Consider the following 25,740-nt stretch of genomic DNA (forward strand, 5'->3'; position numbering starts at 1 on the left):
TGCATCACAAGGCGGCAGGTGATCCGTCGATATTGTAACGTATCTGATGAGAGTTTGTGATCCAGTAAATAGTACCGACCTGGCAAGAAGTGTACATGAGCATCGATGCGTCTGTGAAGAAGGGAAAGAGCGCCCTGAGTTTGACCAGGGCCGCGATGCATGCCTTGAGCTTGGACCAAGCACTTTCCCCACGAAACTGACGCGACTGTATTCGAACGCGTCTTCCATCCAACAAGAATCACATACTGTTTTTGACACAGATCACTACACCTCGTGCAGCCAAGATCCATCACGGAAGACAGTCGATCACAACCCACTGTCCTGATACGGGACAACACTACCAGTCTTCGCCACCATGGCCTCCCGTCCAGAGCTCAAAGTCGAGGATGAGGCGGGTTTCGTGAAGACGTTCCACCAGCTGGAAATTGGAAAGCCGACAGATACCATACGCATCTTCGACCGCGGCGACTTCTTATCTGCCCATGGTGACGATGCCGAATACATTGCGCGAATACAATACAAGACAACCTCCGTGCTCAAGACATTGGGCAAGAACCTTCAATCGGTGACCATGACAGTCACTGTTTTTCGTACATTTCTCAGAGAAGCCATCTTCCGATTGGGGAAGCGAATAGAAGTTCTGGCAACTACCGGCCGAAATCAGTGGAAAGTGATCAAGCAAGCCTCACCTGGCAATCTCCAGGACATCGAAGATGACCTAGGTGGCCATGTCGAGTCTGCGCCCATCATATTAGCAGTGAAGGTGTCTGCGAAGGCGAATGAAGCTCGCAATGTCGGCGTGTGCTTTGCAGATGCTAGTGTGCGCGAGCTTGGAGTCAGCGAGTTTGTGGACAATGACATCTACTCCAATTTCGAATCACTCATCATTCAGCTCGGTGTCAAGGAGTGTTTGGTGCAGGTTGATATCACCAAGAAGGATGCAGAACTTCACAAGCTCCGCACGATCGCGGATAATTGCAACTGTGCTGTGTCAGAACGACCCGCTGGCGACTTTGGAAAGCAAGACATCGAACAAGATCTCACAAGACTGCTGCGAGACGAGAAAGCTAGTGGCACTCTCCCACAGACCGACCTGAAGCTTGCGATGGGATCAGCCGCGGCTCTGATCAAGTACCTTGGAATCATGTCTGATCCCAGCAAATTCGGTCAGTTTCAGCTATATCAGCACGATCTCAGCCAATACATGAAGCTCGACTCGTCAGCATTGAAGGCCTTGAATCTGATGCCAGGACCTCGGGACGGTGCGAAGACAATGAATCTTTACGGTCTCCTCAACTCTTGCAAGACACCAGTCGGCAGCAGGTTACTCGCTCAGTGGCTGAAGCAGCCTCTCATGAGTCAAGTGGAGATTGAGCGGCGGCAACAGTTGGTGGAAGCCTTCGTGAATGACACAGAATTGAGGCAGACCTTACAAGAGGAGCATCTTCGATCGATACCTGATCTGTATCGGTTGGCCAAGAAGTTCCAACGAAAGAAAGCCACGCTGGAAGATGTCGTTCGAGCATATCAGGTTGCTATCCGCTTGCCTGATTTCATCGGCACATTCGAAGGAGTGATGGACGAGACATATAAAGACGCCCTCGACCAAGAGTACACAAACAAGCTTCAGGAGTTCTCCAACAGCCTCGGCAAGCTGCAAGAAATGGTCGAGACAACAGTAGACCTAGATGCCATGGACAACCATGAGTTCATCATCAAGTCAGAGTTCGATGACACACTTCGCGTGATACGGAAGAAGCTCGACAAACTACGCTACGAGATCGATAGAGAGCATCAAGATGCCGGCGCCGACCTAAATCAAGACACCGAGAAGAAGCTACTACTCGAGCACCACAAAGTACATGGCTGGTGCCTGCGTCTCACCAGGAACGAGGCAGCTGTCATTCGGAACAAGAAGAAGTATCAAGAAATTTCGACTCAGAAGAATGGCGTGTACTTCACGACGACTAAGCTTACGGAGATGAGGCGTGAGTTTGATCAACTATCCGAGAACTACAATCGCACACAAAATGGTCTGGTGAATGAGGTCGTCAACGTTGCCGCTTCGTACTGTCCAGTCATTGAGAAGCTTGCCGGAGTCCTTGCACATCTGGATGTGATTGTCAGTTTCGCTCACGTCTCGGTGCATGCGCCAACAGCATATGTACGACCGAAGATCCATCCTCGAGGCACTGGCAGCACAATACTCAAGGAGGCGCGTCACCCGTGTATGGAGATGCAAGACGACGTTCAGTTCATCACCAACGATGTGTCGCTAGTGCGGGAGGAGTCCGAATTCCTCATCATCACTGGACCAAACATGGGCGGCAAGTCGACATATATCCGACAAATAGGCGTCATTGCTCTCATGGCACAAATAGGCTGCTTCGTGCCATGCTCAGAAGCCGAACTCACACTCTTCGACTGCATTCTGGCAAGAGTCGGAGCAAGTGACAGCCAGCTCAAAGGTGTCAGCACCTTCATGGCAGAAATGCTGGAGACTAGCAACATCCTCAAGACTGCCACGAAAGAGTCGCTTGTCATCATCGATGAGCTCGGCCGTGGGACGAGCACATACGACGGCTTCGGCTTGGCATACGCGATCAGCGAGCACATTATCAAAGAGATCGGTTGCTACTCGATGTTTGCAACCCACTTCCACGAGTTGACCTCGCTGGTCGATACATATCCTCAAGTCCAGAACTTGCACGTGGTAGCGCATATCGGCGATGGCGAAGACGCGGTCATGAACGGTGACAGCACCAACAGCCGACGACGTGAGGTCACGTTGCTGTACAAAGTCGTACCTGGCATCAGCGACCAGTCCTTTGGTATCCACGTTGCGGAGCTCGTGCGCTTCCCTCAGAAGGTCGTGAATATGGCGAAGCGGAAAGCGGATGAGCTTGAGGACTTCTCGGGTAAGCGTGAGGAGCTGAAGGCGCAGGCGAGCAAAGATGAAGTGGAGCAGGGTAGCATGATGCTGAAGGAGGTCTTGCGGAAGTGGAAAGATCAAGTCGAGGCAGAGAATCTGGGCAAAGAGGAACAGATCCAGCGCATGAAGGATCTGGTGCAGGGGAATGAGGCGTTGCTTGCGAATCCGTTTTTTCAGAGCGTGAAGGCGCTGTAAGAGAGGATTGCGGACCTCCAATGATTGTGCAGGTGCTTTGTATCATAGCTGTAGAAAAGACTGGCGGTGATCGCTCAGGAGACTTTATGACGGCTTATAGCCAAATGACTTGCATTCTCAAAATCACGGAGGAATATGAATCGATCTTGCATAGGGATTGGAGCGTGCCTCCCCCATGTTGCGCGTTGTATCGCTTCGATAGAAGATCGCGAGGATGTGCCGGTTGGCACAAAGCAGCTGGGAGCTGGAACCATGGCGCGGCTCAGAGAACATGCTCTGGTCTCCGTTTCGGATACGAGGTCGTGAGCATGCTTTAATGGGCACTTGGAAGGACTGGTAGCCGGGCTCAGCCTGCTGGCTCAGAGAGCCTGGTTCGCTGCTCTTATACACTGCTCCTTTAGTACAGAAGTACGAGCATGTTTTGGTGGGCCTGTGGGACAATCGGTGGCCGGGCCACCGCGTTGGTTTTGAGAGCGTGCTCTGCTGCTTCAGGAACCTTTCTGTCTCGCGGTGCTCACGCTGCTCCTTCAATATAGAAGTACATGCATATTTTGATGGGCATGCGAAGCGATTGATAGCCGGGGTCGTCTAGCTAGCAGAGAGAGCATGCTTCGCTCACCGTGTAAGCTCTCCTAGTCCCATACAGGATCGCGCATATGATCTGGTGGGCCGGTGAGCGGATCGGTCGCTGGGCTCGATGTGCCGGGTGAGAGAGCGTGTTTGGCTCATCATGTGAATTTGTCCATCGTGGTACGGAACTGCACCTATAGTTTGGCGAGCGTGTGAGACGGTCAGTCGCTGAGCTCATGGTGCTTCCGGCGAGAGCATGCTGCGCTGATTGCGTAATCGCTTCCGCTTCAGTGCGAGGTCGAGGGAGTGTGGTGGTCGGCATGTGAGAGGACGGCTGGTATGATGGGATATCGCGTCGCGAGTGTTTCCTGATGGGCACGGGAGACAATCAGTAGCATGGAACGAGAAGCAATCTTCGAAGGACGCGGCGCGTCACAATTTTCCAACTAGCTTATTCCTGCTAGTAGCACGATTCCAGCGTGCGTATCATCAATCGTAGAGTAGTTGCTTCCCGTCTCATCTGCTCCCACCGCGTATTCTTACTTCATGTAGTTCAAGTCGAACTCAACGGCTCCCTCCTTCAGCATCTTAGCGAGACGCTCGCTGTAGTAGTGGCCCACGGTCTTGGTAGGGTCACGAGTGTTCATGTCCTTGGCATACTGCACGAGACGACCCAATCCGTCCACGAGTCTCTCTTCTGCGACCTCCAACCAAATGCTCTGCTCTGGGTACTGCTCTCTGCTGCTGCTGCCGCCGCCTCCGCCGCTCTTGACGCCACCGAAAGTGATGGTGGGAATGTCTAAGCGGTCAGTACTACCCAAGTGCCCGCAATTGTAGAGATGAAAAAAAAATCGTGCGCCTTACCCTGTGGTCCAACCACCGAGGTAGCTGGAGTGCTGCGGGTGATGCCAATGGGTGAAGAGTAGAGCAGGTGTTGGCCAATCTCGTCGGCGGTTGGGAGCTTCTCTCCAACAACGGTGTTGGGTCCAGTTGGTGGTGGGGCACGTGGCAATTGGACGCTGCTGGTGACGCTCTGGTTGTCGTCGTCCATGACTGAGGTCATGTTGGTCTCGACGGCACTGAAGATGGTCTTAGTTGGAGAAGCTGTATGGTGGGTCAGTATGCGCCAATAAACTCGAGGCGGTGGTATTTACTGCTGCCGGAGACTGGGTTGAGCATCTTGCCGGTGTTTGCAATGTTTGTTCTGTGGTGTGTGGTAGTTCAATGCTTGGAAAGTGGTTGCAAAGTAGTCTGCGGTCGAGGATGTTTGTGCTACGTTTGACAATCGAGTGCGTGAACTTATGCTATGTGATGTGAGGTGGTCACGCGGGTGACAGGGGTCACAGAGTGAATGCGCGAGCGCTTACTTCTGAGCCATCACATCGGGAAGGCACTACCAAATTTTGCAGGCGAGGTAACAAAGCCGGCTTCACTTCAGGCTTCACCTGTGTCACTGCGAGGTGAGCTTTCGGGGCGTGTCCAAGTCCTGGGCGTCGGTATTGACGCATGTGAGGGGATGTTTGTCTTGGAGCAATGAAGTGCTTGGGATGGCCGGCTGTTGCAATTCGGCACGATCAACTGCGAGATGCGCATAAGGCAACAGTAGTGCAGATGACTGTCTGTCTTGTGATACACGAGTACTTACAATGTACGTCGCCGTCCTTGGTATGGCATAGGCTGTTGGGAGTGTCCTCTTCTGAGCAACTCGCTGGACAGGGCTCCTTCGATATCCTGATCGTGACGGCAGCATTCACTCACGCGCTGTACAGATCAGTGCTCAAGCTCACAATGCTGGGGACGATATATCTGGCAGCGCGAGTGACTTCACATCCCACGGCCATATGACCAATGGCTTGCGAGGTCCAATGTTGCTCGCGGTGGGAGCTCCTCCATCGCAGAGAGAGCTGTGGGTCACACATGCTTACAGGTATTGCCTACAGCACTAATAACTTCTTGCCGGACTCATACAGCTGGTCACTCCTGCACCGAAGCATTACGTATGCCCGATGCGAGTGTGTGAGAAGCCTTTGCTCAATGGCATGTCCCAGCGTTGTCCAATCTGATCTCCTGCTCCCTGCGGCCACCGCCGCGAAGTGGTGCAATCGTCTGCCCTGATTGTCCAAGAGGTACTGTTCCCACAATTGCCTTCGAACAGCATCTCATGCCCGATCCTTCGCAGTGCATCGATCGCTGGGCTTGTTTTGCAGGGCATTCAGATGGTCTCTCTGCTTGATCTTCATACACTGACGCCAAATCCGTCTCGCTCGGCTCTTGAGCATCCCGCCATGACCAGCGCGTCGATGGGGGCTCGGGGTAGATGGCTTCGCGAGAGCGTTTGAGATCCATGTGTTGTCGTCAATGTCAGGAAAGAGGAGGAGATGTTGATCTGCAGAGGTGCCTGGACCATGTTCGCTTGGCTGCGGCTCCTTCCCGCTCTGCATTTGTTAGGGAACCACAACCTTCGACTTCGAAACTTCCTATCCCCAACTCCTGCTCAGTGAGCGCTTACAAGCCAATGTATCGCTATTCCCATTCTCTTTCAGCCACCAGGTCGTTGTAGCGAGATCATGAATATGCGCGGCGGTCGCTTTGGGCTCGGACACTCGCCGAGCGACATCTGGAAGGTTGCTGGAGCACCACTCGTTCTCCTGACAAGGCAGCTTCATCTCCAGCATCACGACATGCTCTGAGTCAATGAGACCTTCGAGCTCGCCGCTCCGCCATCTCCAGCTTATCTCAAACATCGGATCTTTCGAGTTAACGACTGCACGTGGTCTACAGGTCTCACCTCGTCTTCATGCTTGACACCACGTTCCTCAAGGTCCAGACCCTTCCCATACCATTCGCTAGCGCTGACTGCTCGAATGTGGTGTAGTCATGGTGTTGTTGAAGGACGGTAGAACAACAGCTACAGCAGTCTCGAAGGGACCAAATCTACACCGGATTTCTTCCACTAGAGGAACACGTTTAGAAGCACACCCTGGCTCTTCCTGATAGCACACAAGCGAGCCAAGAACCTCCGACTCGCTCCCTATTTCGTGTTTCCTCTCTTTGCAACTCAAACATCGCAGGGTGCATCCTAACCAGCTGACCGTGCTAGTCGCTTATCATGCCCAGCGCAACGGGGAATGTCAACTTACAGTCAGCTCCTGCAGCATTTGGACCATGGAAGCAAAGTTGACTTTGTGTCAAGCTGTGGCTAATGCACCTTCTACACAATGCTCAGCACGTGGCTCAAACCATTGCAGAGAGCACTTCGCGCCTTTAAGACATCTCCGCAACTGCTTCATGACGGCTTTGTCTCGCGGACGCGTGCTGCTCCGAGGGGAGATGAGCACAATCATTAGTGCTGGCCAAGAATGGAGGACACGAAGCAGAGTCTGTCAGCACAAACAGTTGCTGCCCATAGCGAAAGCTGGATCGGTGCGAACCATTGCTTAGGGCAACAAGGCTAGCCATTTCCGTACGTGGCTCGAGAGGAACAACATCGGTGGCCAGGTGCAACTGCCCTTTACCGTACCTATGCGTGTAGCCGAGTAAAATGCGCTTTTAGCTGCCGCCAGATCGATGTTGGCTTATTGGCTCTATACCTAGATTTTGCTAGGATGATCGGTCCGCCGGGATTTAAAATGTAACACGGCTGCACGAAGACGCTGTATCCTGTACATCCTATTCGCGCTTCACGGGCAACGAATGCCGACTGCTGGTTCGATGCTCCGAATACCGCTTTGAAGGATATGTTGACTCCAACGTATTGTATTCATATGGCTTGCAATTCTTACGCCGAAGTACTCATCGACAGCTCGGCCTGGCTTGTCAGCTTGTGAGCATTGATCTTGGAACTTCTGACATAAGTGCGCTTCGAGAAGTCATTCGACAGCTACGAGGCCCCACAACACAGAGCCTTGCATACGATGGTCTACACAGGGATGCAAACACTACCGCAAAGCGACCAGGATGCACTTCAGATTACAGTCCACCGGGAACCACAGTGGTTCAATGCTGCCTAGCACGCGAAGATGATCTGAACCTGCTCTCTTTTTAAGGGCTGACGGTCTGCCATCTTTTTGGCAAGTCGTCAAGTCACTCTTTTGGTACCAACTACATCACTGTCTTTAATATACCTAATACCGACGATCTACGATCACCACATCACCTCTACGTCTAGACGATAATACCACACACACACGACTCTTCACGATGCAGTTCCAGCTCCTTACCCTCGCCTCTTTGGCCGCTTTTGCGTTCGCCGCACCTATCACCAGGCAGGCCGCTGCCGGCGCAAAGGCCAATGCCAATGTTAAGGCTCAAGCAGACGTTGATGCTGTAAGACTCACCATGCGTGGAAGCTGTCAAGAGCTGCATGAGGCACCAATAATGCTCATGGCTTCTGTCCATACTTTGTGCCATCTACTGACATTGCATCTTAGGATGTTGACCTGAACCTGTCCGTCGGTCTTCTCCAGCCCAACTCGATCCTCAAGCTCGCTGCAGATATTGATGTGGTATGTTGCCCTGGATAGAGTCCCTTTCTCCCGGGACCATCCAAGACAGTGAGAATAGAACTAATCGTTGTCTGAACAGGATGTCGATGCCAAGGTCAAGTAGGTTGGGTCCCGAAGAAGAAGACAGATCGATTGCGAACAATCGCTGACTTTACATCTTGCAGCGTCGGTGCATCCATCAAGGCAGCTGTCGCAGCTGAGGTCGATTTGGTGAGTATATTCGAGGGACATATACCATCGTGGCTAAGCTGGCAATGTCTCGAGCTGGCAAGCCGTCCTGACAGTGACACTGCCACACATCAGCAGAGCCCTATAGGGTTACGCTAAGAGAGACGCTGCTGGCTCGGTCATAGTGGCATAGTCCTGTACCCATATCAGCGAAGGTCCACTGACTCCCCCTTCCCTACAGGATGTGGAAATCGAAATCAAGGCCGTCATTGATACTCTTGTGAAGCTTGGTGTGGTCGATGCGTTCGTGGACATTACCGCGGAGGTGTAAGTCATGACGCTCGTCTTTCACCGCTCGAGTAGCTCCAAGCTGACTCAATCCAGTGAGGCCGCTCTGGGAGTCAATGCGAAAATCGATATCGAAGCAGCAATCAACGCGGTCATCAACGTAGCACTGGGAGTCTCAATCGATGTGAGTAAGATCCGATACAGAGGCCATATAGCGACCCCCGGGTCGTACTGGGACTGCCCATGGCTTCTGCCCCTTCTTTCTCGGACAAGAAGACTAACAAATCTCCCTCACAGGTGGACGCACAGGTCGATCTTTCGGTTGGCAGCTCAATTCAAGCGTCCCTGGAACGTAAGTGTGAAGAAGTGGAAGGCATCGTCTGTCGAAGACATGCCCGCGCCTCACTCCCGGTCCAGCACCTCTTGCCGAACCATTCCCCCGTGCTGTTCGATTATAGCTAACGCCCTTCTGTTTGCATAGTTGCTGCCGCTGTGGATGCGCAGCTCCAGGCGAAGGTGGTGAGTACATGGAGCGTTCTTTCGCCAGGCCAGAATTGACTAACCCTGCCGCAGGACCTGGACGTCCAGATTGACGTAGTTGCCGCAGTCAACGCCATTATCGACATCGCAACCAAGGCCGGTGAGTGGCACAATGCCTCATTTGTCCGAGATCAGCGCACGGACGCCGTCATGCTTGAATATTGGCTAACCTCCTTCCCTCCAGGTGTTAAGATTGATGTCTCTGCCGCTGTCAAGGCTGCCGTTGGCGTGAAGACTAAGGCAAACCTGAAGGCATGCGTGAACGCAAACATTGTTGCCAAGTTGTAGGGGAAGAGCGAGGTGCATAGACGAGTTGCCTACTCCAAGGCGGATCGAAATGGAAGAGAAGTGATTGTGGCGACAGCGCAATCCTCAGAGAGTACTATAGCCTGAGGCCAGATCATATCGAGTGCTGAGCCAGCCCCGATGCTGCGTCGCAATGTAACGAATTCTGCGAAGGGATGTCATTGTAACTGAGCATTTCGCGAATCTCATCGAGACAGGCTGGCTGCAGCGTGATGGTGATGCGCATCGTTCCCAAGAATATCGCACTTAGCGCGAAACCGATCCTCTATTTGAGGTCTGCTCATCGTCGTCAATGCGTCCCAGTGGTTTTCCTTGCAACCTACCTCCACCCTAAGCTTTGACCAAGCTCCAACGACCTCAAGTCTTTATCTTGGTCAGAGAACAGAGTCCCTTTGCTCCTCTCATAACGGCCACGAGAATCTGGCATTGTCGGGTAAGGCTTTCACTGGAGATGATAGATAGATGCCGTGCGGTGGTTTTCGGACCAAGACTAGACCTAACCGTCGCCAGTTCTTTGGAGGACAGGGGCAGGTACACCAAGACATGAAGTCTCGCTATCGCGAAGCCACGCGCTTACACCGGCACGGTCTGTCTTCTTAACATCTTTTCGTCGTAACCCAGGCGATGAATTTGAAGGGTTTTAAGGACTGCCATCCCACGTGACGACTCCCACAACGCGAGGCGGTCATTGGGTTGTCGCTCTGCCTTCTCTCTGCTAAGGCTTGTAGTGAAGTCATCCCAGCCTCGTGTCCGCGTAAAGATATCCTGAGACGTCCTTCTACCATGACTGAGCATTTGACAGAGCACGGGTTGCCCAAGGATATGACCTGGGATGTATATGTAAGCCTCACAGACATGTTTCGAGGCCATACTCTCCCTCAAAACATTCACAAGGGTTGAAGGTGCACCATAGAGACGTCTTCCAATTTGTTTTCAGTTCCAGCAAAAGGAAAGGACACTTGACTTCCGAGGCGGAGCAGCAGTCATAGAGTCAAGGACTGCTAGCACCATGTTGAGACACGAGCAAAAAAGTGGGCCCTTGGGGGCGAATAGAACGCCCGCCACATCGTCCCAAACGATGTATTCTACCACTATACTAAAGGGCCTGAGTTTTGTTTGGTGCGAGTGAGAATTCTTTTCTCGTATATGACTGTTCAGCTGAAGGCCGGATGTGAGTCACGAGCACGGGGCGCAGCAAGCCCTCGGCAGCAGTATTTCAATCAGAAATTGCGCCGGGATCCACAGCTGTTCGTCTAGCCTGAGGCTCCAATTTCATGTCGGAATGTTCCCATTGCAACGGATCGTTCGCGGAGCTCCATGTCTGAGGACGGTGTACGAAAGACGGACGCGGAAGATGGCATGTCGTGAAGGGTAACGTTCTGCACCTGTTCTCCATGGGCAAGTTCGGGCCGGCTCCTGTCACTGGATTTCCTGCTGGTCAAGTGCTTCTTGATCCACGGTATGAAATTAAAGTAGCCTCCAGCAGCCAAGACACCGATCCAGAGCACCAATTCTACTCCATAGATTACCAGGCCTAAAACGTCCAGCTTGGATTGGAAGAGCACAGCGATGATTGATGTCAGGTCTCCAAGCGCGTCAATTCCAACGAACAAGAATGAGATCCCGCGCACAGTGCGGTGCACGTAGATATCCCAGTAATGCCTCAGCACCCCCAATGCCAAGAACAAGGCGGCCAGAACCGCCATCAGCGTAAGCGGCCACTCCGTCCCTCTCGTCAATCCGACTCTCAGCGCGAACACCAGTCCCACCTCAATGGCCGGCATTACAGCCGCGACAGGCACGACAACAGCCAGAGACCTCACAATGCTCCACTTCTTCTCGTAGTAGTAGCATTGGCTCCAGGTGAGCAAGCTTAGCACTGCCAGGATCTGAGGTTGAATCTGTAGCGCAATATTGAAGTCGGAGACGATATTGTAGACGCCTAAAGGAACTCCCGCCCAGGCCCAGAACATCATCATGGTGGGCTGGAGGCCTATTGCACTGTGGCGGGACCAGTTGAGGTAGATCTGGGGCAGGAGTTGAATAGACCAGCAGACTGCGCCGAGAGTTCCGAAGGTGTTGGCGAGGGGTGGGTTGTCCATTGTGTCGACCAAAGGAGTATTGCTTGCTCTCAAGATCCGGTTGCTTGGGAGTAGGGCCTGCGTGCTGTACGGGACTACAAACAAAGGCGAAGTACAGGAGAGGTAGCCCAGAGAATGGAATCTTTCAGCCGACAGGAGTCTGCATGTAACTGCTCTCCAATGGCAAGAGCTTTATCCCGATGCCTATGAAGTGGTAGACTATCGTTGCGGTGTGATCATTTTCTGGAGCGGGTGTGGCCCACCTCTTGTCTGGACATGTGGAGCGGGATCGTATACTCACTGGAGCTTCACTCATATATGCACAAGCCTTTTACCGTCACATGTCGTCTGTGAAGGGGTGCGCCGTTGCTCATGTTGTGCAAGGGTTCCAGGTTGCTGTTGAATCGCAAGGAACACGTGGAGCACGAGATGCTTGCATGTACGTAGCCGAGATCGAAATCTTGGCAACGGCGTAGGTCTTCGACTTTCTGAAGCACCCTCGACCCCGATCGTTGCTTCCTAGAGACCACCGCCCTCCGCCCTACCCATAAGCCACCTCCGCTACGCCAGTTGCCACAGCGTACGGAGCCATACCGCGCGCTGTCACCATGGCCGAAGTCGCAGAAACCAAGGCCGCACCTCCTGCGAAGCCTGAACGTCCCGATGAGGATACATACAAGAAGAACTTGGCTGCGGCCGAAAAGGAGCTGAAGGCTGCTGAAGAGCGCATGGTGCGTTGATCTCATGCGGAAATAGGATTGTCTATGCTGTGAAGTAAACGACTGAACGATTATATGCTAACAGCCCCCATAGAAGCAGATCAAAGCCAAGATCGGTAATGCCCAACCACAGAACAAGGACTCACCAGTTGCGAAACGCCAGCAAGAACTCAAGACCGAACTCAATGGAATCCGCGACCAGCAGAAGAACAGCAAGTCAGGACGTGGCCAGGTCATGGACAAGATCAAGAAGCTTGATGAGCAGCTCAAGACACGCATCGCAGAGTCAAAGGCACAACGATCGAAGGTTCAGTACAAGTCGGCGGACGATGTCGAGGCTGAGATCAAGAAGCTCCAGGCACAGGTTGACAGCGGCAAGCTGAAGATTGTCGACGAGAAGAAGGCGCTGAACGACATCTCCCAGCTGAACCGCCTGAAGAAGAGCTTCGCCAACTTTGACGATGCGCAGAAGGGCATTGACGCCACCAAGGCCGAAATCGCTGAGCTAAAGAAGTCAATGGACGACCCAGCCAGTAAGGCTCTGTCCGAACGCTACAGCCAGATCCAGGCGGAGCTCGATTCGATACGGGCCGAGCAAGACGATGCTTTCAAGAACTTGAACGCGCTGCGAGACGAACGAACCAAGGTGCACGAAGACCAGCAAAAGAAGTACGCCGCCGTCAAGGAGATCAAGGACGCATACTACCAACAACGACGCGCTGCTGTAGACTACGAGCGTGAAGCACGACGAATCCGTGAGGAGAAGCGCAAGGCGGAGAACGATGCCTACCACCGTGGACGGAGACAAGAGGCTGCCAAGTCGAAGCTCGAGGAGGCCAGTGCCCCAGCCTTCCAGGATGAGATCCGCATTACCCAGTCCCTGATTGCCCGCCTCGACCCATCATCTGTGACCAAGCAGGAGGCTTCCGGTCCGGGCAAGTTCGCTGCTACCGACTTCCGCACTGTGGACTCTTCCGGTATCAAGGGCACTGCACTTAAAAGCAAGAAGGACGATGACGACGATGCATACTTTATTGGCGGTGGTGGTAAGAAGAAGAAGGGCGGCCGGGGCGCAAAGGCTACCGGTGCTGCCTCACCTACCCCAGAAGCATCCAGCAAGTTCAACCTCGACCTCGGCACCATTGAGGCTCTCGCACGCATCAACGTCGACCCACCCATGTCGCAGGCCGATGTGCCTGCTGTTGTTGAGAAGCTGAAGGGCAAGCTCGAAACCTGGAAGAAGGACCAAGATAAGCAGACAAAGGAAAACATCGCGAAGGCGCAGGCAGAGATTGAGCGTCTCGAGAAGGAGGCTGCCGAGGCTGACGCTGGTGGTCGCACCAACGGCACAGGCGCTGCTGCAAAGAGTGAGAAGCCAGTCAATGGCGAAGCGCCAGTGGAAGACGCAACCCAGCAGCTTGGCGCGGCGTCTCTGGAGGAGAAGACCATTGAGACTACCGCATAACAAGCGTGACTCTGGTTCTAGCTGAAGAGAGTCCAATTGCGACGCGCTCTACTGCGGTCCACATCCATCAAATCGAAGTTGAGTCTGCATTGGACATATGCGTCCGAAAATGTGTAGCGTTCTGTACTTGTTACTACAAATCGAGCCTATATGGCGTATCTATGTTACATGTCATCAGGGCACTGCGAACAGGGCAATTACCATATAGAAACGGCGTGGTTACTTGTGGTATCTACATGTCAGGTGAATCGGATACCGGTATGCTGAGTCATCAGTCATGTGACCATGTCGTTCACTCACTGATTTGCTAGCTCGTGACATTACAAATGCTTCTCCTCAGTAACGTCGCACTCTCTGCCAACACCTATGTTTACGCTCCAGGTATAGGTCAGGGTACAGAGAAGAAGGCAATCATTCAAACATAATACATCGAAGCTAGCTCTCAAAGACTACCTGGGTATCAAAACCATTCCGTGACCATCATCATTCTGTCGTGAAAAGCAACTCATTCCCATGCAGAGGCCCTCTGTCGAGCTTACATGTTCTCGACAACACGCGCGTTTACAGCGCTCTGGAAGCCGTGCGTGTTGCCTGCGAATTCGCTCTGATTCTCATTCCCAGTCATATGGTTGGCAGTACCATAGTCCCTGTAGCTGCTGGGTCCCTCGCCCACAGCCTCAGCTTGCGCAAGCTGCTGCTGGACCGTTTGGTTTTGAGCCGGAAGGAAAATTACTTTGCTGTTGGCTGTCTTGGCCATGCTCTGCATCGCCTCAAGGTATCGGATTTGCATGGCAGGTGCTGAACTCAAAATATCGGCGGCCTGTCGCATCAATTTGGCGCTCTCGACTTCGGCGCGAGCACTTATGACCTTGGCTTCACCAGTTCGCTTGCTCTGTGCGGCCATTGAGAGACTGTCCTGAAGCTCTTGGCTGAAAATGATGTCCTTGACGAGCATGCTCTCGACCGCTACACCCCAGCCTGTGGCGGTCTCATCGATGATCTCGCGGATTGATTGGGCGATCTCTTCGCGGCGTTCGATAACGTCTTGGAGGACACGGGCACCGATGACGTGGCGCAGGGTGGTTTGCGTGCGCTCGACGAGAGCGGTGCGGATGTTGGAGATTCCGAAGGCGGCTTTGTGGGGGCTGATGATGTGGTAGTAGATGACACTGGTAAGAGTGAGGTTCACCTGTGATGTGTCAGATGAAGTGTCTAAAATCGATGTGACCGTCCCGAGTGTATTTCAGGTGCTTCGACAGGGCTTCTGTGCCTTATATTACTCACGTTGTCCTTTGTCATACAGACTTGCTTTGGCACCTCCACGATCTGAATCTTTACATCGACTTGAATGAGGTTCTCAGATAGAGGGTTGATCTTAACGAGACCTGGGTCGACTGCGCGTGCGAAGCGTCCGAATTTGGTGACGAGGCCGACGTTACCCTGTGCGACTGGCTGGGAGGATGTTAGCTGTGCTCATGAAAATGATTGCAGCAGATGGCGGCTCACCTTGTATGGGTTGGGGCATATTATGCAACATGGGATCGCGCCCAGTGTACCGACGCAGGAGCCAAGCGCGTTAATCATGCTCCCATACCATCCATGCTGGGCGGCATCTTCAGTATCGGGCTCGATGGCTTTCGCATAGCTCGGTTGGAGGTCCTCGCGGCGTGGTGGTTGCACTTTGACAAGTGGTGCGACTGGGTGCGAGCTGCCACTGTCACTACCAAGTGGCGCCTTCCCATTGACATCGCTGCTGGTGCCGTTCATTGTGGTGGCGATGGTGGTAGTAGTTGGTGTTGGCGCTGCGCGAAGCTCGAAGGTGTTGTGCGGGGCAAGCTCGATCTATCGGATGCGATCGTGGAATCTTAAAGATACCACAGATGTCGAAGCTAGTCAATGCAATCTCGAAATATTTGCTTACGACAATTATAGTTATAGTTGGGATGGTCTTCGAGAAGGCGACACGGGAGTATATGTAGCACGTCAGTACAAAGACAGAAAGTGTCAAGTGACTGCACAGCAGCTGCACCCTGGGCGTGAAGGATGTGGCGATGCGCAAGTCGCTAGCTCATTTCGATCTTCTTGTCCTCACTACAGCCAATTGAGGACGACCTGCTCACGCTACCAAACTGCTAAGCTTCTCGGAACTGCGGCTGTGGTGGAGATGGTTGGAGTCAAAGTGTTCGCAATGGAGTCGACCACATGTTCAGCAGCCCTGTCGAACACCTCCGTGGAGGGATGCACCTTGACTTCATGCCTGAGGTCGAAGGATTCGGGCGTGCTGGCATTCTTCGCGATGGCATGGCAACGCCGTGCGACAATAGTTCGGGCGAATTGACTTTCGACTTGCGGCTGAAGTAGCTCTACAGCACTTCAGCAGGAATGCGATTCGTGGCTCGGGTAAAATGCCGCCTGGGAGGTACCGTGCAGTGAGCGATATCTTGTACCAACACACGTTCTGGAAGCTCGCCAATGCATCGAAATATGCTGATCAGCTGTTCGCGCAATGACCGTTCTCGATGCCGCGTGTCCATCTTGGGATCTGTAGAAACGGTAAGGACGGCATCGCGTATTCGGCTCCTTAGTGCCCAGCCCGATGCCGCGGAACAACGGCCGACATCATGCATGATGATACGTGGAAACCTCAGAATTCGATACCGCTTCACACTCGGCATGAGATCGCCGAGTCTTGAGGGCGCAGCAGTGTCTTGAGGTCTTGTGGACATCACATGAGAATGTAGGCAAGGCACAGCCTCGCACTCGCTGCTATCGCTGCGGAACGTTGCTGCTATTCTGTGCTACATCAGTACTGAGGCATATTCACACCCCCGGGTCTTGTGGTAAGCATGGTGCACATCACTTGTAGTCTCGCATCGAATACCTCTTCAAGCCGTTTGCAATTGAATTGCATCTGTTGCACGTGGCGATCTCGTGCATCGCGTGTGTCTTCAAGTAGTCCACCGGCTATGGGAGCGAGTGCCTGAGTCCCTCTTCAACCAGCCCGGTCGACTCGGAGAGCAAGTCCTCGCAATCGCGAAAGCGCTGCAGCGACCTCAAGCGGGCGTATACCCACCAGATCGCCTCCGTCAAGCGATGTAGGTAAGCACTTGTCGACACCAATGCAATCCCGAAGTTGAGACTTTATCTCCCGCAATGTCAATGCGCTTGTGCTCGTGATGTTCGCGATTCGCTGTAGGAGCACTGCCGCAGTGCGTGACTGACCTATCTCCACAAGCTGGTCGAGTGCCCCCAGATCGATACCACTCTCTGCTCGAGATGGATCGTCCACGGCGTCTTTGGTGTGTGAGTTCATCGCGATGAACTTGTTCCTAGAGGCAAACGGCGATCTGATGCCTTCAAGACCCACTCTAAACATGCGCTGTGGTGGCGAACCGTACTTCTTGTCTTGCACAATTGTACTGGGCAATTGCTGAAGAACCTCTTGCGCCTCCTTTGTTTTGCACTGAGGCACATATGAGTCCATAGATACAACGTTATCTGCCACAGCAAGCCAATCGCCCAATCCGCCAATGACGATTACGGTGCTCACACCATGCTGCTGGTACAATGCACGAGCCTTACTGACCAGAGGCGTGATTGGCTCGTGACGAATCAGTTTCTGCATCCTGGCATCTCTCACGAGAAGGTTTGTGGCTGAGGAGTCTTCGTCGATGAGCAGTGTCTTGCATCCTGCCTCGAGCGCCTCTTGTATGTTCGCAGCCATTGAAGTGGACCCACTTGCGTCAGATGTTGAGAACGACTTGGTATCTTTACCGCCCGGCAATGTCGAGATGAACGGACTCACATCAGTCTTGTTGACACTGCGACCGTCTTCTGCTCTGATCTTGAAAGCCGTAGGATCCGTCACGATAGCTTCTCTGCCATCACCCGGTATGTGGCTGTAGACGCCAAGCTCCAATGCTTCTAGGAGCGTGGACTTGCCATGGAAGCCGCCTCCAGTGAGCATTGTCACACCTTTCGGTATGCCCATACCAGTGTAAGAGGCTCCGTGGCTGGTAGTCAGGGAGATCTCAAGCTCTTTTGGTGATTTGAAGGCAACCACCTCTGGACCACTCATAGGCGCTTGTGATGCGCCAGAAGCTCGCGGCAGTATCGAGCCATTGGCAACGAAGGCGATCAGACCATGCTCCTCTAGCTGCGAGCGCAATGAGTTCTGTGCTTCTGCAGAGGATATGTGATCTCCTAGTCGCTTGTGATCGATGTTCGCATGAAGTAGTGATTGCTTCACGACCTCGACGAGATTGATGGCCAGGATTTGATAGGCCTGCTGCCCAAGAACAGTTCGTCCAGCTGCTGGTAGTGATACTGTGAAGCGTAGTTCGATTGAATCATTCCCAGATATCAACGCGGACGTGCGTGGGATGATCTCCTGGCCTGGTGCGTTGATCGAGAAGGCGCCACCTTTAGGACCAGACCATCCACCTCCCGTCTTCGCAATGCTCTGATCGAGGTGCTTCGATTGTATGAGTGCTCCGGCAATGCGAGAGACGAAATCACACAGCGCGATGCGGCTTACGTCCGACTGCAAAACGTGATCTGGAAGTCTAGTCTCCTTCCATGGCATGATGGCTCGCACCCGCGATGGTGCTGCATAGGCATCGCCTTGGACATGATCGACAGAGAGCGTGAATTGGGGTTCCACGTGTTGATACTTGCCTACTAGTCGCTTGTATGAACCTGAGATCTTGTCAATGATGTGGATGTCCTTTCATGAAGTCGACACAGCGAGACATGATGTAATAATGCTTCAAGCAGCACACTCCAAGGCATCCACTGGAGAGGTTGAGCAAGTATGGATGAAAGGTTTCGCGACAGAGGAAAGGGACGAGAACCAACCGTACTGCTGCTGATCAATGCTCCTCAGATCCGCGTCGAGCTGTGCCCAGTCCTTCGGAGGCCCGCCAGCTCTCGGCTGCTCCAGGTACTCGTTCCCGGAGCTCTGTTGCTGCTGGAAGTGGCTGCCGTCATTACCACCTCGCTGGCTCCCTCCTCTGCCACGCCCACGGCCGCCGCCGTAGCGCTCCTTGTAATATGCCCCGCGACCTCGTCCTGGACACATCGGTCAGCCAACGCGCTTCTGGCAGGCAACACATGCATGCATCGGTCCTACCTGCTGACATGACGGTGGATGCAAGAGAAGACTGATTGGATTGAAGCAGCGATCTTTGAGCTCGGGCAAATTAGCGTTGTCGGAAGGCAGGGATGGCGGCGCGCTAGAAAGCGACTTGCCGTGTACCGCAACTTCTCAGCAGCAGTACACCACCACGCTGGCCAGGGTTCATGAGATAGAGTGCAATAGGCGTGGAAGAAGCCAATCACGCGACGACTGGAATCTGCAATCGTTCTGCGGCAGTCATGGCGAGCGTAATGAGCCAATCACCGATACCACCGCTGGCGCAGCAAGGCTACTACAACACTACCACTACCAGCAACCCCTCGGGTGGTGGCACGGGGCAAGCCTTTTGGGGAAACCAACAGTATGGCGCGGCAGGGCAGATGCAAATGCCATACGGAGCGGGTGAGTGCTCTGAATGACTCGTGTTTTGGCACATCTGCATAGACTCCATTGGCACGCGCGCTCCTCGATCGTCACGCCTACTCCTACTATAGGGACGGACGCACGTGGGAGGCACACCGCAGCCATACCGCACCTTAGCGACTAGGCCGCAGCTATGCACAGCCAAGCTTTTCGCGCTGCTAGCAAGGCATGCTGACAGTTTCCAGTCACCACATCTGCGCCGACGAGCAGCTCTCTGCCAATCCAAGCGCCGGCCGCGCTACCACCGCAGGCCTATTCTGCCTACCAGCAGCAGCACCACGTGAGACAGAGCGGCTCTCCGCAACACACTCAGTCGCCGAATGCCGCCAGCCACCCAACACCACCGCCGCCGACAAACCAATACCCAATGGCCGCCCCGCCCCTCCCGCAAACACCAGGCAGCCTCCAGCAGGGCGCCGTAAGCACCGCCGCGCCTTCCCCACGATCCCCACTCTCGCCCGGCAGCCAGAGCAGAGAAGACGAGCGCGTGGCGCTGCTCTTTGAGATCAACGTCGAGCTGCTGCAGGAGGTCAACAGGCTGCAGACCGAGGGACATGGTGGCGCCATCAGCCCGCAGCAGCTCATGCAGCTGAGGAGCGAGGGCAAGCCAGACAAGATGGCCTCGGAGGAGTACATACAATGTCTACGCAGAGTGCAGGCGAATCTTGCTTGGCTGATGCCGCGAGCATCAAACGATCCTGCAGGTCTCGCGAAAGCGCCTCCTGGCCCGGCGCACATGACGCCGCCACCACACATGGCGCAGTTGCAGTCAAAGTACGCGCAGCTGACAGAGCTTTTCCCTGGCTGGAAGGGCTTGGATTGGCAACCATCGCAATCTGCATCCTCCCCAGGACTCAATGGGCCGAATCCGATGGCTGCGAATGGCATGAATTCTGCTCCTGCTCAAGCGCAGGCATAATGACCATGACCATAACCATGACCCTTACGAGTGACTGCACTACGACTGCATACAGTACCGGCGTCTAATGATGATGCATATATTCGGACATCAGACTCGAGGTTGGGCAATTGTATCGGAGTAGCTTTTGGAGTAGCTTGGCCTGGTTGGTGGTTACCGTCTCTTTTACTCTCTGCTACTGTACTATACCCGAGCTTCTTCGAACTCACTTCTCGACATAGACTGTGCTTGGAATCACAAATGGGAGGACTGCTTTTGCTTTGCTACATGGATTGATAATCACACCCAGCACTCGTTCCGACAAACTCTACGAAGGCCGGAAAGATGCGACTCCTAAGAACCATGTCAAAATACTGATCGAGCGCTTTCACTTGCGTCAATCATCGGAGTAATGCTGCGGAGCCCATAAAGGACCTCCGCCTAACAATATCGGGCAGCCGATCTCCTTATGTCCGGCCAAATGAAGCTCAAAGCATCTGATACGGCTGCACTGATTGGCAAGGTCTGCCGTATCACCCGCGACTCGCTGCAGCTCCACCCGTTGGACGGCGCAGGCAAGCCAGCTGGCCGCTGCGACATTGAGAAATGACGTTGATAACGACATCTGTAAAGTGCCCTATGTGCTCTCGACGCTTGGGGGACTTCCACTTGGCAACGAAGAACATCGTCCAACTTCGAGCTAAGGACTTTGTCACGGTCGAAGTGGACTGTGAGCAAAAGAGAATCACCATATGCCCAACCGCTGCCCCATGGCCTCGCTGTTAGCACAATGTCCTTCACCATTGTGATATCAGCCCAATCGCGGAGTCTCCTTTTCGGCCAGTCCACGCTCGCAAGGCCTTCGGACTGGCGCCGTATCCTTGAGCCAATGATGATTCCCTGCGGAAGGGCTGATGTTGAGAGTATGTATGACTTTCAACTAACAAGGCAATGCTGTCCGTTGAAAGTAGCAGATGTCTGGGGTTATATGTACACTTTCAGGCCTCGTTCACAGCAAGAAGTAATATGAACGAAGACTGCAAAATGATCGGTATTGCCTCAATGGAGCTCGAACTGTATACCTCAACGCGCTCGAAAGTCGAGAATCCGACTACGGCGGAGTGAGTAGTGGCTCGACATTTTGTCGTGGTGGCCATGAACGCCTTCAACCACTTGACCACAGAGACTGTGCTGACCGTCGAGGAGAGAAGATCCCCGGGGTCGTATATAGGTTCATGAGTCTGGCATGTGACTACGTTGGATAGTCAAACAGAAGCAGAAGGATGCACGCAGGTCAAAACAATCAGCATTGCCTTAACAATCCACTCAACCACACGCATTGCCGACAAGACCTAAGAGAAGACTCCGTAAGGCAGTATTGTGACTCGACTCGGCCGATTCGACCTCATCGGCTCGTTGGCTACTTCGCCAATAAGGCTGAGAAGGCATGTGATCGAAGATCAACGCCTGACAGAGCCATCGTATCTTACAGATTACGCTTATGCCAACTCTGGTATCGCGACTGCTGATCAACGCAGTAGGACTGTGACTACGCCAAAGTGGACGCGGACGAATAAAGCATGTCGAAGCAGGCATTGGCTATCTTAATCAGCTATGTGGCCTTCGACAGTCCGATAAATCTTCTCTCGATGCCAACACCCTTTCTCTGCCTTATACCACCGGGTCCGGGCGGACAAAAAGCTCGACATTGAAAAGATATCTGGCTTGCGTTCGCTAGTCATAACAACAAAAGCTCATGGCTTGCAGGGTGAGCCTCGAGATCTTCCATCTCGCACTAAGCCGCTATCCTACACATGAAAGGTAGGAGAAATCCTTGACTACCCGAGGCCTTTGTACCTATTCACGCCTTCGATGCATGTGGTAGCGGCTTCTCGCTGACATTTGACATATGATTCGCGACTTGGACCCGCTCATGGGCGCGGAATAGTGTAAAATACTTGCCGACTGCACACTTAAACACTCTTCCTCCTACTGCAACCAAATTCAGGACAAGCACCATCTTCATATAGAGTACAATGAAGCTCAACTTCAAATCCAGGCTTCGACATGTCTGCAAACGCCGTCCCCAACCACGCAGCACGACTCAATATCAAACCCAGCCATCTTGCGCCTTTCTTCAACTGCCTGCAGAGATTCGGAATGACATATACAAGCTCGTACTGGTCACCACTGACAGCATTTCTCTCCACCTTAACAACCTCCCACAGCCCGCCCTGACCACAGCCTGCCGCCAAATTCAAGCCGAAGCGCTCCCGATCTTCACATGGAACAACACCTTCGTCCTCAACTGGACTATGAGCAACCGAGGGATCTTGCGCAGTTCCACCAACCCAGGCACCCTCAGCTGGACTAAACGCACCAGCGCTATTGCATTCTTCCAAACCATCGAGTTCCGTTCAAGAACGACCGCAAAACTGTTCTCCCAGACACCATTGCACTCATTCATGATAAAGCTCCCACTACCCGGCGAGGACGAAGTGTTGTCCTTCCACCACAGGGAGTACTGTCCCGACACGAACACACACAACTTCAGCGATTGCAGATATTATCAGAAAACCCTGAACTCAAGCGCCGAAAGCCTCAACAAAGTAACTACCGATCACCGAGCCCAAGGCGTCGCCGGCTTGATAGAGATTGGGCATGCCATGCCGAAAGTTTTGGCAGGGCGCGGAGACAGGGTGTGGTGGAGCGTGCTCGGGCTGACTGCTCTCAATCGGATTGGAGCTAGCGATAAGATATGGTGCTCGTGGGTCCTTCTGTACGAGGACAGCGATGAGGAGGAGGAGGAGGAGGAGGATGATGATGTGGATGATGAGAACCGCGAACCTGAGATTGCGAGGCAGCTGATGGAGTATAGTTCCACAATGGTGCTTAGCGACCTCTGAGTCGATGGTGTGGTCTGCGGGAGTCAGGGGAGTGCGTGGCTTGTTCCAGCTCGGTTTGTTCTTGCAGCGTTGCGTTGAAGTCGTGCTCCAAGCTTGTCTGCTGTCTTTGAGATTAGTCGCTGGCAGATCATGGGGGTGTGAGATCTGCTTTACAGCCGCGAAACATCGTTCAAAGGATAGGTGAAGCACTGCTTTGGGCGGAAAATCGATGTAGAGGGTTGATATGTTTTCATCATGAGTTTACCTAAAATCGGAGCCTGGAGCTTTAACCACAATGCAGTGCGACTTTCTCATTCCGCCATCAAAGCGTCTGGCATTTCCAAAATCGTTTCTTTCGCGCTGTACGAATGCACAGCCTGAGACCTGAACCTCGACCACTGGGGGATTTTGCCCTAGTGGTGGGTGCTGCCATGTTCGATTGGCGAGGTACTGAAGGGAGGACATTTTATGCCTTCGACAGGTATGGTGCAAGAATCCTATCGCGTGCGTATTGACCCAGCTGGGTTGGTCAATGACCACACCAGAGGGGTGCCCGGCGTATTCTCAAAGGGAGACGCACGCAATGTCAGTCCAGATAGGTGGCTTGCAAGGCGAGTCCTTGTGTCATCGCTGCGCGGGAATTGCCGTGCTCTACAGGCTGCTCAATGATGTTGACAGCACAGTGTTCGTGATCAGGTCGGTCCAGATGGAGGTCGATCGACTCATTCCAAGTTGACTGCTGCCTTTGCTGGTCGTGCTCGATCGCAGCAGCAAATGTGCCTTCAGATCAAGATTGGTCGTCTCGCTCAAGCAACAAGTTCTCGATCATCGCTTGGTTGCGAGGATCCTCACTTTGGCGGCTCATCGTAAGGGCCGAAGGCTGCCACCTGGTAGAGATCAGTGAGACGGGTACGAGATAAAACGAATGTGGAAAGTCACATACCTCCATGGCTTCCATACACCAGAAACTCAGCGTGTCGTAGATGCCCATCCAAAGACCTTGGTTCTCCTCCCTGGGCTTGGTTACGCCATCGACGGTGACTGTCATGTTCTCGGGCTTGTCGGCAGTGTTCTGCTGGGTAAAGGTCCGTAGGCTCTCAATTGCCTTGGAGTTCTTGAATTCAAGGGTGATGGTGATGCCACCCTTGCTTTGGTAGGATATCTTTCGCTGGTCGGCAGAGAGAAACATCGGTCTCTCGACCGCAGGAGTCGTGGCGGCGCCCATTGCGAGAGTCGTTTCAGGTATCGATGTTGGGATCTCGATGTGTTGGCCAAGTTGGAAGAGTCTCAGTCCGGTCTGATCTCGATGTGTGGAATGTGCTCGGTGCTGTTTTTAGGATGTTTCGTTGTGCAGAACAACAACACGGCCATGGCGGAAGGATTGTCTACTGTATATACTTGCGCCGCTTAAGCTCGGCAGTAGTACATGTAGATTGTTCGTTCAAGATTCTGCTGTGTGAGGCATGAGGTGACGTAGTAGTGATGAAGAAATAATACCTTCTCGTTAGTGCTGTGGGGCTCACATTGTCTTCACGCCACCTAGCCGCCCACCCGCCATCACACGATGACTTGCCGCTACCGATCAAGCCGGGTGCGACAAAGAGAGCGCGCCACGGTACATGTAGTTTCTGCGCGTGCATGTGAATGGCAGGTGGGATGCGGAAGATTGGCAGGCAAGTCCTATCGATGAGATTTGTCTGAGATTAGGTGAGGCCGTGCCGCGAGATTGCGCTCTTCCCCAAAGTTGGAGATGCGGTCAAGCCAGCGTCTGTCCCAGACTAGAAGCAGGAGCAGAGCCAGGCTCAGCCAGCACATCGCCTGTGACCTCCGCCGCGCTGCAGAAGCGCAGGAAAAAACGTACCTGAGTGGCAGCGATGCCCTGACAGGGACAGCTGGGACAGCTCAGGTACGGGCGATTCCGACGTCATCCACCGATGACTGTAAACAACACGAAAGCAGCGCACCGCGGAGACCGTGGCCGGCGAGCACGTGCGGCAGATGTAGCAGCAATTGGTACGCAGAGTGTCTCTCGTTGTACACATTCTCGTATATGCATGTAAGATCAGGCGCTGAACGCAAATAGCGAGTGGTAGAAACCGGTGGGTCCAGAGACAGGTCACAGAAGGCACGACACGCGTGCCGCCGTGTTCAACCCCTGTCGGACGACAACAGGCCAGGGTCCACAGAGGCACAGAGGGAAGCAACGTCCAAGTACTCGACGCGTTCGACTCTCCACCACCACCACGCCGCCCTCCTCACCACAACACACACTGTCTCGTACAGCAACACACACATATCACCACTCGTCCGCCCGCCGCGTTCGACTCGGCTCTGCGGCATCTCACCCTCCCGCCGTCACCGCACTCCGGATGTGACGCGCGTGTTTTGATTATTGCACACATGCATTCCACGGCGGCAACAACCTAGAGCCCACGATCGACCCAAACCAGGTATCCTTATCGCTGGCCGACTGCGCGCGCCAACTTCCTCGCAGACTCTGCTTTTGCGTCACCACCATCGACACCCCGATCGAGCACGCGCCCGCCACTTCCCGCACCCGCACACGACCTCGAGAAATCGCTGCCTTGCGCCCACCAAGGCATCGCCATTGCGCATCTGTCATCACCC

The 25,740-nt window shown here is 53.6% G+C and overlaps 10 protein-coding genes across 10 annotated transcripts; 5 read left to right on the top strand and 5 right to left on the bottom strand.

Moving 5' to 3' along the window:
• Positions 1–355: 355 nt before the first annotated feature.
• Positions 356–3,127, top strand: CLAFUR5_09392 (DNA mismatch repair protein msh-2; the record flags this gene model as incomplete). Its single annotated transcript, XM_047908540.1, has 1 exon — positions 356–3,127. The coding sequence occupies one exon, from the start codon at positions 356–358 to the stop codon at positions 3,125–3,127; it is 2,772 nt and encodes a 923-aa protein (XP_047766244.1).
• A 1,109-nt stretch (positions 3,128–4,236) lies between these two features.
• CLAFUR5_09393 (uncharacterized protein) lies at positions 4,237–4,876 on the bottom strand (the record flags this gene model as incomplete). Its single annotated transcript, XM_047908541.1, has 3 exons — positions 4,237–4,496; positions 4,562–4,801; positions 4,852–4,876. 3 exons carry the CDS (start codon positions 4,874–4,876, stop codon positions 4,237–4,239), a joined length of 525 nt encoding a protein of 174 aa, XP_047765802.1.
• Positions 4,877–7,897: 3,021 nt separating this feature from the next.
• CLAFUR5_09394 (uncharacterized protein) lies at positions 7,898–9,486 on the top strand (the record flags this gene model as incomplete). Its single annotated transcript, XM_047908542.1, has 10 exons — positions 7,898–8,023; positions 8,128–8,202; positions 8,282–8,301; positions 8,367–8,412; positions 8,612–8,697; positions 8,755–8,842; positions 8,956–9,010; positions 9,140–9,177; positions 9,232–9,298; positions 9,383–9,486. The coding sequence occupies 10 exons, from the start codon at positions 7,898–7,900 to the stop codon at positions 9,484–9,486; spliced, it is 705 nt and encodes a 234-aa protein (XP_047765817.1).
• A 1,271-nt stretch (positions 9,487–10,757) lies between these two features.
• CLAFUR5_09395 (uncharacterized protein) lies at positions 10,758–11,606 on the bottom strand (the record flags this gene model as incomplete). Its single annotated transcript, XM_047908543.1, has 1 exon — positions 10,758–11,606. The coding sequence occupies one exon, from the start codon at positions 11,604–11,606 to the stop codon at positions 10,758–10,760; it is 849 nt and encodes a 282-aa protein (XP_047766245.1).
• A 587-nt stretch (positions 11,607–12,193) lies between these two features.
• Positions 12,194–13,769, top strand: CLAFUR5_09396 (uncharacterized protein; the record flags this gene model as incomplete). The annotated part of the gene is made up of 2 exons (XM_047908544.1): positions 12,194–12,316; positions 12,399–13,769. 2 exons carry the CDS (start codon positions 12,194–12,196, stop codon positions 13,767–13,769), a joined length of 1,494 nt encoding a protein of 497 aa, XP_047765806.1.
• Positions 13,770–14,304: 535 nt separating this feature from the next.
• On the bottom strand, positions 14,305–15,536 carry CLAFUR5_09397 (uncharacterized protein; the record flags this gene model as incomplete). The annotated part of the gene is made up of 3 exons (XM_047908545.1): positions 14,305–14,958; positions 15,054–15,221; positions 15,276–15,536. The coding sequence occupies 3 exons, from the start codon at positions 15,534–15,536 to the stop codon at positions 14,305–14,307; spliced, it is 1,083 nt and encodes a 360-aa protein (XP_047765805.1).
• Positions 15,537–16,761: 1,225 nt separating this feature from the next.
• CLAFUR5_09398 (uncharacterized protein) lies at positions 16,762–18,910 on the bottom strand (the record flags this gene model as incomplete). The annotated part of the gene is made up of 3 exons (XM_047908546.1): positions 16,762–18,467; positions 18,627–18,839; positions 18,901–18,910. 3 exons carry the CDS (start codon positions 18,908–18,910, stop codon positions 16,762–16,764), a joined length of 1,929 nt encoding a protein of 642 aa, XP_047765784.1.
• A 235-nt stretch (positions 18,911–19,145) lies between these two features.
• On the top strand, positions 19,146–20,248 carry CLAFUR5_09399 (uncharacterized protein; the record flags this gene model as incomplete). The annotated part of the gene is made up of 2 exons (XM_047908547.1): positions 19,146–19,308; positions 19,515–20,248. The coding sequence occupies 2 exons, from the start codon at positions 19,146–19,148 to the stop codon at positions 20,246–20,248; spliced, it is 897 nt and encodes a 298-aa protein (XP_047765783.1).
• A 2,015-nt stretch (positions 20,249–22,263) lies between these two features.
• Positions 22,264–23,133, top strand: CLAFUR5_09400 (uncharacterized protein; the record flags this gene model as incomplete). Its single annotated transcript, XM_047908548.1, has 1 exon — positions 22,264–23,133. The coding sequence occupies one exon, from the start codon at positions 22,264–22,266 to the stop codon at positions 23,131–23,133; it is 870 nt and encodes a 289-aa protein (XP_047766788.1).
• An 827-nt stretch (positions 23,134–23,960) lies between these two features.
• On the bottom strand, positions 23,961–24,337 carry CLAFUR5_09401 (uncharacterized protein; the record flags this gene model as incomplete). The annotated part of the gene is made up of 2 exons (XM_047908549.1): positions 23,961–23,999; positions 24,056–24,337. 2 exons carry the CDS (start codon positions 24,335–24,337, stop codon positions 23,961–23,963), a joined length of 321 nt encoding a protein of 106 aa, XP_047766787.1.
• Between the last annotated feature and the right edge of the window lie 1,403 nt (positions 24,338–25,740).

The sequence above is a fragment of the Fulvia fulva genome, chromosome 9 (assembly GCF_020509005.1).
Source record: "Fulvia fulva chromosome 9, complete sequence".
NCBI classification, from domain to species: Eukaryota; Fungi; Ascomycota; class Dothideomycetes; order Mycosphaerellales; family Mycosphaerellaceae; genus Fulvia; species Fulvia fulva.